The sequence below is a fragment of the Pinus tabuliformis genome, chromosome 3_1, assembly GCF_031772625.1.
Source record: "Pinus tabuliformis cultivar Carrire ecotype Pingquan chromosome 3_1, CPIR1, whole genome shotgun sequence".
NCBI classification, from domain to species: domain Eukaryota; kingdom Viridiplantae; phylum Streptophyta; class Pinopsida; order Pinales; family Pinaceae; genus Pinus; species Pinus tabuliformis.
This window is the reverse complement of record NC_142301.1, coordinates 285,387,427-285,396,922: the sequence shown is the minus strand read 5'-3', so window position 1 is coordinate 285,396,922 and position 9,496 is coordinate 285,387,427. Positions and strand designations below refer to the sequence as shown.

Here is a 9,496-nt window from a genome sequence, read left to right as displayed (position 1 = left end):
GAGCAAGATCCAAGATTTCAATGAATTTTTATTTACTTCAGCTTTAATATTATTTCCTGCCTTTATGGATGCTCACAGTTGAAGCACGGATCGACATTCCGCCTTCTTGAACTGATGTTACGAAAATCGAAGGGTAAAGATTTACAATACAAAGGAAAGATCCAACTGTAACATTGCAAAATACATTCACCACGAAGCAAATTCTTTTCACCTCAAGTTCAACATAAAACTCAGATCAAAATACACGTATCCTGTAACCCCTGGTTTCCTATATTTTACCCTACCTTGCAAGGGAAAGTATGCTTGATCTCCTGTGCGAACTGGAACGATAGAATAATCAATTGTAAAATAGATTGAATAAGGATGTTTGATTAGCATCACTATAATTTTTTTACACCTCATAAATAATTCAGATAATCCTCTCTTCCAAAATCGGGCAGCCTCTGCACAATGGAAGTGAGCACCAAACTTTGATGTCTCACAGTCGCAGAAACATATGCCCAGTCCTCAATTTCAACCTCAACATTGTAGAGAGCTAATCTAAATAGTCATCCCCTGAATAGGAGCAGGAGCAGCAGACACCGGCTTTTTAGGCTTCTCAACTACGATGGCCTGGGTTGTAAGGACCATGCCTGCAACAGAGGCTGCATTCTGCAGTGCACACCTTGCAACCTTTGCAGGGTCTATCACGCCAGAATTAAGTAGATTTTCGTATACGTCTGTCATTGCATTATATCCCATCTCCCAATCACACGCCAGAATTTTCTCGACCACGACATCTCCTTCCACACCCGCATTATTTGCAATTAATGCAGCTGGAGACATAAGGGCCTGCAACAAAATCATTTAAGATAAACTTCACAGAAAATGTCCTGCATACCTGAGCACCTAATATATAGCATTTATGTACCTGCTATATGATATGACAGATATTTAAATACCCTAAATGAAGAATATTTTGTTTGCTCGGGTAAAGCATAAAACATAATTTTCGCTTTCAACAAGTCAAGCATTTGAGGCAATGCACGCACCTTCTGTACAATATCAGCACCAATGCGTTCATCTGGATCTTCTATGGTTTCTTTTATAGCAGGCACATAAGAGGATAAATGAACAAAAGCTGCTCCTCCTCCTGGCACAATTCCTTCTTGAATTGCAGCAAAGGTAGCATTTTTGGCATCTTCAATCCTAAGTTGTTTATCCTCAAGTTCGGCCTCTGTGGCCGCTCCAACCTGAAATGAGTACCAATCATAAATCCAGTTATAAAGATTAAAATATTAAATATTTAACCGTACTTATTGCAAATTAAAATCCTTCAACGAGAAATATTGCGTTGATGTCCAAGTAAAATTAAATCAAAACCAAGGATGTGCTCCTTTGCACTATCAAGTAAAAAAAAATCATCCAAACCTTAATAACTGCCACTCCTCCTGAGAGCTTTGCAATTCTTTCTGACAATTTTTCCGTGTCATAGATAGAATCTGTCTCGGCTAGCTCTTTCTTAATTTGTGCAATTCTTGCTTGAATTTCATCTTTACTGGCAGCATCAGAGATTATTGTCGTCGAACCTTTCGCTATGGTGACTTTTCTGGCAGTACCAAGCTGCTCTTCTGATGTATTCTCAACCTTCATACCCAAATCACCAGCTATGAATTCCGCACCTGTCAAAAAGAGCTTCAGTCAGTCCTCAAAAGCCAAATGAAACAAAAAAAATATATATATATTCCGAAAGCCAGAGGATACATGCCACAGTTGTAAATATTTACTAAATAAAATTGCCAGCTTAAGGGCTATAAACATTAAACGCTAGAAGAGGCATTTTAACAAGATGCATCATAATTTGGCCAATTGAGATCAAAATGCAAATGATCTGATCAATTGCACAGTAATGTGTGATAAAAGAATGATAACATGCATACCTAACTGTGGATATTTCTCAATATTTGCCAATTAAGAACTATCAATAGTACAAGATAACAGGATATGCATCTGACAAATGCAATATTAGAATTTCAGGAGAAATTCGAATGCAGTTGGCTTGACCTAAATAATCAATTTCAAAAACATAGTAAACGAATGATAATTTAATTACTCAATTGATCAGTGCGTTTACATGTGTTATTCATGAAATTCCCTGACAGCACCTTATTTGTGTTGCGTTCTGAAGAAAAATCCCAGATAAAAACTTAGTTGTACTAAGAATTTGCTTATAACCTAGGCTATGCATTCTAATAAAACTCAGTCAGTCAAACGTAGGGCTACACATTCTAATAAAATGTACTAACTGTTTCCCAAAATGATCAAATTAATACAGAAATATACACCGCATACACAACTAGAACTTATGTCCGCATACTGACCAAACCTTTAGTTATGGCTAAACATAACTACTTGGATACAATTCCTAGATAAATTATCTCCCAAAAGAGTTTGCCACTCTAATCTACTATCAGTTCCTACGGCAAATATCAAGTTCTGTTTACTACGAACACATAAAACATACCTGTAAGGATAGCAATATCCTGGAGAAGAGCCTTTCTTCTCTCCGCAAAGCTTGGTGCCTTGACAGCAGCGACATTGATTACTCCACGCAATTTATTCACAACTAAAGTAGCCAATGCCTCCCCCGAGACATCTTCTGATATTATGACCAAAGGTGCTCTCAACTGTGTGGTCTTTTCTAATACAGGGACAATCTCTTTGATGGATGAAATTTTTTGATCAGTGATCAAGATTCGAGCATTTTCAAACTCTACAATCAATTTCTCTGCATTTGTGACGAATTGCGGAGATATGTACCCCCTGTCGAACTGTAACAAGAACAAAATTATGAGTGATATGACTGCTGCCCTGAAAAGGATTCCAACTAGGATGATTGCATCATTGTAGCTTCCAGCTTACCTCCATTCCTTCCTCAACATCAACTGTAGTTTCAAAAGAAGATGAAGACTCAATAGACAGAACTCCATCTGGCCCAACCTTATCTATTGCATCAGCAATCATATTTCCCACAAAATCATCATTCCCAGATGAAATCGAGGCCACCGCTGCGCAAATGGGAGAAGATTGTCGTTATTAAGAAATCCAGAACACAAAGAAAAAAACAGGTATTACAATTAACCTTCTAAACTACTGCTGTACCCTTGATATCATCCCGCCCTTTTACAGCCCTGGCCTTCTTCTGTAGCTCTTCGACTAGGCTCTCCACAGTCTTGTCTATTCCTTTCTTCAAGGAAACCGGATTTGCTCCCGCTGTTACATTCATAAGACCTAGTTTGATCATCTCCCGAGCCAAAACAGATGCCGTAGTTGTCCCATCACCAGCTGAGTCATTCGTGTTACTTGCAACCTGGTGGAAGTAATACTAACAGTCATTCACTTGACACCAAATAGCATAAAACCATCATTCACCTTATTCTCTCCTTTCCACTGATTATTTGTCAAAAAAAAAACAAAAAACACAAGAATCATATACAACTGTCATTCTAATGTGGACACACCTAAATCCACACATCTATATGGTTCCCTGTTTCCATAGTTTTGAAAATCAGTTAAAAACCAGAACTGGTGATCAAACCCGCCACCTGACAAACTGGGTTTCAACCCAGAACCAGATCGAACCGAATTCAATGAACAGGTTTTCAAAAATACATAAAACAACTGTTTTTTCGGTGGAAAACAGCCCCTGGTTTTCTCCAAAACAACCTGAAAAAACAGCCAATCAATCCCAGATTCCCCGTGAGAGATCTGACTGGCCGATCAGGATCAGAACCAACAAAGTTAGAGCCAGTTCGTACCGATTAGATACCAAACCAATACAAGTACCAGTCGAGCCCCCTGCTTCAGTTACTTCTCCAGTTTGATACCAAGGCCTGTTCAATTAACCAGTTTGACTGGTTACAACTTACAGGATAGGACCTTCCAGTTTTTAAAACTATTGTTCCCATTGATACATCTAATATGCCCATGCAACACATTTTAAATGGCATAAACATCTTTAGTTTGTGCTTCTGATATGGTCGATTAGTATTAAAAACGAGTTTGTTTGAATTGTGTTTCTACTAGTAGCCCTTGGCCGAAGCATGATATACCAATTAACCATATCTGACAGTCCCTTGTCAAACAGAATAGCCATGGACTCTTTCAAGTCTGAGTTGACAGGTGTGACTTAGAACCTTCAGGCATTGCTACTATCTACGAATTCGGATTTGGATTCGATATGATTTGGAGAAACATCTGACAGTCCCTTGTCAAACGGAATAGCCATGGACTCTTCCAAGTCTGAGTTGACAGGTGCGACTCAAAACTTTCAGGTATAGTTGCTATCTACGAATTCGGATTTAGATTCGATATGATTGGGAGAAAAAAGTATTGGAAAAATCTAAATTGAAGTAGGCTAGAGTATACATCTGACTAAATAGTAAACACAAAAGAGCGATGGACTCTTTCAACTTTCAAGTCTTAGTTGACTGCTCTGACTCAGAGCTTTGAGGCATAATCACCATGAATGCATTGGGATTTGAGACCGATATGATTGGGAAAAAACAGTATTGGAAAAATCTAATTCGCAAAAGAAAATGGTATTGGACAATTTAATTCGAAAAAAATCTAATTGTGTATCTAACTTCTATGAAATAACATGCAGATTTTGAAAAATTCAGAACATAAAAAATACAATATAGAGAGTCACACTTGTGAGTTTGCAAGTAAAAAGAAACAGAGTGCCTTGGCAAGGGTCAATCCCTCCTCTGTCTACATAGAATATGGAATGAGAAAAAACACAAGTTTTTCTTATTTTTCTAATCCGATTTCAAAGCAGATAATCAGCACACCCATCGTGGCCTTGCATGTTATAGAGTATCACAACCAAATCATTTGAAATGAGTTATTATTTGGATAGATTCTCAACTTTAATTTATCAATTCCAATCTACCCTCAAATTTCTCAATATACAAACATTTTTTTCCATGCAAAATTTAAAGAAAATTTAATTTAAACCTCAAGAAATATAATTAAAAGTTTAAGTTTAAACCTTGGAAAATATGATTCCTCACATAATACATTAGAAATTGAAATAAATCATATATAAGAATATTATTACTTCTAATTATATTGAAATCTTTATCTTACATGTATTAATATTATTTCTACTGGGTGTAAATTTCAAGTTTTTGTATGAAAAATTATTGCTATTTTTAATTATATTAAATTTTCATTATATATATTGGTAAACCTGGTGTTATTTATACTATGTAAATTTCAAGTTTTTGTATGGAAAATTATTATTATTTTTAATTATATTGAATTTTTTATTACATATTGGTAAAGACATGATTATAGCATTTTTGTTTTATAATTTTTTTTTATATTTTATAAAAAAAAATATTTAGTTTTTTAATAACTTAGGGTGTATATAGATTGAATTTGAAATTTTTTTGATGGTTTAATCCAATTAATATATATATATATAATTTAGGGAAAAAATCTATTATAAATATATAATATAAATTTCACATTTCTATATTATATAGAAATAGAGAAATATTCTTATTCTGAAATCTTTATCTTACCTACACTTTGAATATGAAAACTATTTATTTATAATATTACATATACTTTGAATATGAAAACTATTTAATATTATTTATAGTATAAGTAAATTTCACGTTTTTATATGGATTCTTCATTACATGTTTTCTAATTTCGTTATTTAATTTTTTAATACGACAGATTATATATTGATTGAATATAAAAATCTTTCAAATAGTTTACATGTTCAAACTATTTAATATTATTTATACTACAAGTAAATTTCACGTTTTTATATGGATTCTCCATTACATCTTCTATAATTTCGTTATTTAATTTTTTTAATAGGATAGATTATATATTGATGGAATATAAAAATCTTTCAAATAGTTTACATGTTTTATAAGTTCGTTATTTAACTTTTTAATATGATAGATTATATATAAAAACCTTTAAAATGGTTTAATTTAGTAAAGACATATGATTATAGTTTTTTTTATATGTTTTATAATTGTGTTATTTAATTTTTTAATAAGATAAATTATATATTAATTAAATATGAAAATTTTTGAAATAGTTTAATTCTCTTAAAGGTGATTGAAATCAAATTATTGAAACCAAATTATATACAACTCAGGAAAAAAGAAACCAAATTATATACAACTCAGGAAAAAAATCTATTATAAACCTTAAATTTTTATATATTTATTAACTCAGTTTAAACATAAAAAAATATCAATTTAAACCTAAAAAATATGATATATGAAATATCATGACCAGTCAACCGAGATTCAGATCGGCTCGTTTGGTTGAAGGTCAGAGGGGGAATTATGAGGAGCTGAGAGTGTCGGAATAGTGAGTGTCTAATTAATTTGTAGATGAAATAGTCATTTTTATCATAATTTTAAAATATATTTTTGAATGCATAAATAGATTCTGAAAACCCCTAAATCATTAAAATTATGAAAATTACCCTATTTAATTGGTCATATTTTAATTAAAATTAACCAAAAAAATCATTAAAATTATGAAAATTACCCTATTTAATTGGTCATATTTTAATTAAAATTAACATATTTTAATTAAAATTAACCAAAAAAATTATTATTATGTAATTCTAAACTTCATTTATTAAAAAAATAAAAACATTATATTTCATTATTATTATTTTTTTAATTTCACACTTGATTACAACATCTATATAACGTTCTGCTGCAACATCTCCAATCTCTTCGCTTGGCCCAATAAACTTTGCAATATGACCAAATTCTCAACTTTCATATTTGTGAAAAATATTTTTTCGCTGAAATTTATTGTATTATTTACCATTTTAATATCCAGAAAAACTCAGATAATTTTCAATGTGTCACTCTCAGAATGGAGTCCAGAGTCCAGTAACTGTGATAACCACCATGCAAAATCTGGATATAAATAAGTAGAAGAGCGGAATGGAGTCTAGTAACTTTAATAACCACTATGCAAAATCTGTAAAAGATATAAATAAATAAAAGAGCACATAATGGAGTCAATTAACTTTGATAACCACCCTGCAAAATCTGTAGAATACAAATAAATAGAAGAGCACTGAGTGGCCTACGGGGAAATTTCGAAAGCAAAATCTGGAAAAGAGTACACAATAAATGCAATACCAGAACAGAGAGTAACCAGAAGGATTCAAGCAACAGAAAAAGATTCAAATATACCATAAGAAAAACGCTTCAATATAGTTTACCTCTCGGATTAAGGCCGCCCCAGCATTTTCCATGGGGTCAGCAAGCTCAATGGCACGAGCGATGGTAACTCCATCATTCACCACCTTCGGTATTCCAAACTCGTCCAATACAACATTCCGCCCTGCAAGACCCAAAATACTCTTTTTCTTCACAAACAAATTCAGACATAGACAAACCCAAAAGTACCAGCGCAAGGGATATTCAAATAAACCCCAATATAACAAACTGAATACCTCTGGGCCCCAATGTAACGGCCACGGCATCTGCCAATTTATCAATGCCCCTCTGCACCGCTGCACGCGAAGCCTGATCGAACAATATATCCTTGGCCGACGCCCTCACCAAGACCCTGCTGGTACTCCTCGCTCGATGTTTCGCTCTAAATTGACGAGGAGCTATCGGCCTTTGACAAAATGCCATCTTTCTGCTCCTCAGACCATCCTGCTCGACTCCAGGAAAAAGAATCCCTCACATAAAAATCCTAAAAAACCCTTAAAAACTTGGAACAAGATTTAATGAAAAAGAAAACTTACTGGTTGAGCTGTGTGCTGAAACAGGTTCAGTGCCCCCGCGAAGGTGAAGGCCGCGTTGGTTGCCATGGCAGAGCTTTGATCTTCTTCAGTGGATCTTAAACCCTGGTGTGAATTTCGTAAAACCTCAGGAAGTAGGAAGCTGGCTACGCTTGACTGGCCTCTGTAGAATGCAAATGTGCAAATCTATAGGGGAGAATTGTGGATAAGAGGGCGCCAGGTGGTTTAAGGTAAAGGTCACATGGAAGGGGCTAGCTGATGCTTTAGCTCGTTGTCGCTCTGCTGACACTGCGAGAAGGTTCCAGAGTATGCGCTAGGTTCCAAAGTGCGCGGTTCTTGTCGGAAGCGGATTTTAATTGAGTTAGGATGTGGTTGCGTGGTTAGATTCTTTTTGGAGTGAAGCTTCTGGAGTGGGTCTACATAAGTGGACAATTTCACTTTAGATTTTAGAGTGGTAGACGATATTTTAATATTTACTAGATTAAAAATAGTTTATGAGACTATATTATTGTTTATTTTAGATTTTATAGTGGTAAATGACTTGGTTAGATTTTATAGTGGTAAATGACTTGGTTAAGGTTGAATTAAATTTTTATTTAATATTAAATGAATAATTAAATAATATTTTAATATTTACTAGATTAAAAATAGTTTATGAGATTACATTAAATTAAAAATAGTTTATGAAACTATACTAAATTAAAAATAGTATATGAGATTATAATGTTTTTGTTCATTTCAAATTATAAGAGGAATTAGGAGGAGAACTAATTGTGAGGATTAATGTTTTAATAGGTTAAATTTAATTGAATTTTATAATTGATAATAATTATGTTTCAAAATATTAAATTGAATTGAATTTTACACAGTTTTGATGATAATATCTTCTTCTGTTTTAAGGTGTTAAATTAAATTGAATTTTATATAATTTTGATCATAATATTTTGGGTAAATTTTTTATTTAGTATTTAATATGTAAAATAATTTAAATTTAAAATATGATTTAATAGTAAAAAAATTAATAATTAATATACATATAATTAAATGATTGGTAAATGTCTATATACATTAATCTATCATAAACATCAAAATAATTATTTAATAATACATCTCAAATGGTTAAAAGAAAAATCATAAACTTGACTAAATTATAACTTTATTTTAAATTATTATTATTAAAAAAATAATATATAAATTAAACATATATACATTGAAAAACTATAGAAAAAGATTTTTATTATTTCCACTTTTCTTAATATGTAAATAGATTTTGTTACAATGGCCAAGTACTGGCTCGTCAATACCACATGCTCAAAAAACTACAACTCTTTTCATGTGATTTTTTTTTAACTAATTTAATTAAGAGAACAAAAAGGGCATAATTACTTTGAAGATAAATTTTAACATTTGGTTTGTATATATTAAACTTTTACTATACACTTAATAATTATTGATAATTAAATTAAATTTTTGGAAATTTCATTTTAAATTAGACATATCTATTAATTTAAAAATAAACATATCTATCAAAATAATTTAAAAAAAAAATTATTAAAATATATTAGATTATAAGAATAAATAAATAAAATATAAAAGTAAATGAGAAAGAGAAAAAATGTATTAAATAATTTTTTTAAATAATAAATAAATAAAATGAGTTTTATTAAAATATATTAATTAGATGAGAAAATATATAAAAATACA

At 31.9% G+C, this 9,496-nt stretch overlaps 1 protein-coding gene across 1 annotated transcript; it reads right to left on the bottom strand.

Annotated features, from left to right (window-relative positions):
- Positions 1-331: 331 nt before the first annotated feature.
- On the bottom strand, positions 332-7,972 carry LOC149186906 (ruBisCO large subunit-binding protein subunit alpha-like). The gene is made up of 9 exons (XM_089411222.1): positions 7,796-7,972; positions 7,496-7,703; positions 7,262-7,383; positions 3,142-3,349; positions 2,902-3,047; positions 2,504-2,810; positions 1,411-1,661; positions 1,032-1,232; positions 332-831 (listed from the first exon to the last, which is right to left on the bottom strand). The coding sequence occupies exons 1-9, from the start codon at positions 7,859-7,861 to the stop codon at positions 541-543; spliced, it is 1,800 nt and encodes a 599-aa protein (XP_089267348.1). The 5' UTR covers positions 7,862-7,972; the 3' UTR covers positions 332-540.
- Between the last annotated feature and the right edge of the window lie 1,524 nt (positions 7,973-9,496).

Bases quoted from the DNA above. Each gene is read 5' to 3' on its own strand.
- LOC149186906 (XM_089411222.1), bottom strand. From the start codon at position 7,861: ATGGCAACCAACGCGGCCTTCACCTTCGCGGGGGCACTGAACCTGTTT. The intron at 7,384-7,495 runs GTATTCAGTTTG...TGGGTCTTGCAG, and splicing joins CGTTACATTGGGGCCCAGAG to GGCGGAATGTTGTATTGGAC. The intron at 832-1,031 runs GTGCGTGCATTG...ATTTTGTTGCAG, and splicing joins GTGCTGATATTGTACAGAAG to GCCCTTATGTCTCCAGCTGC.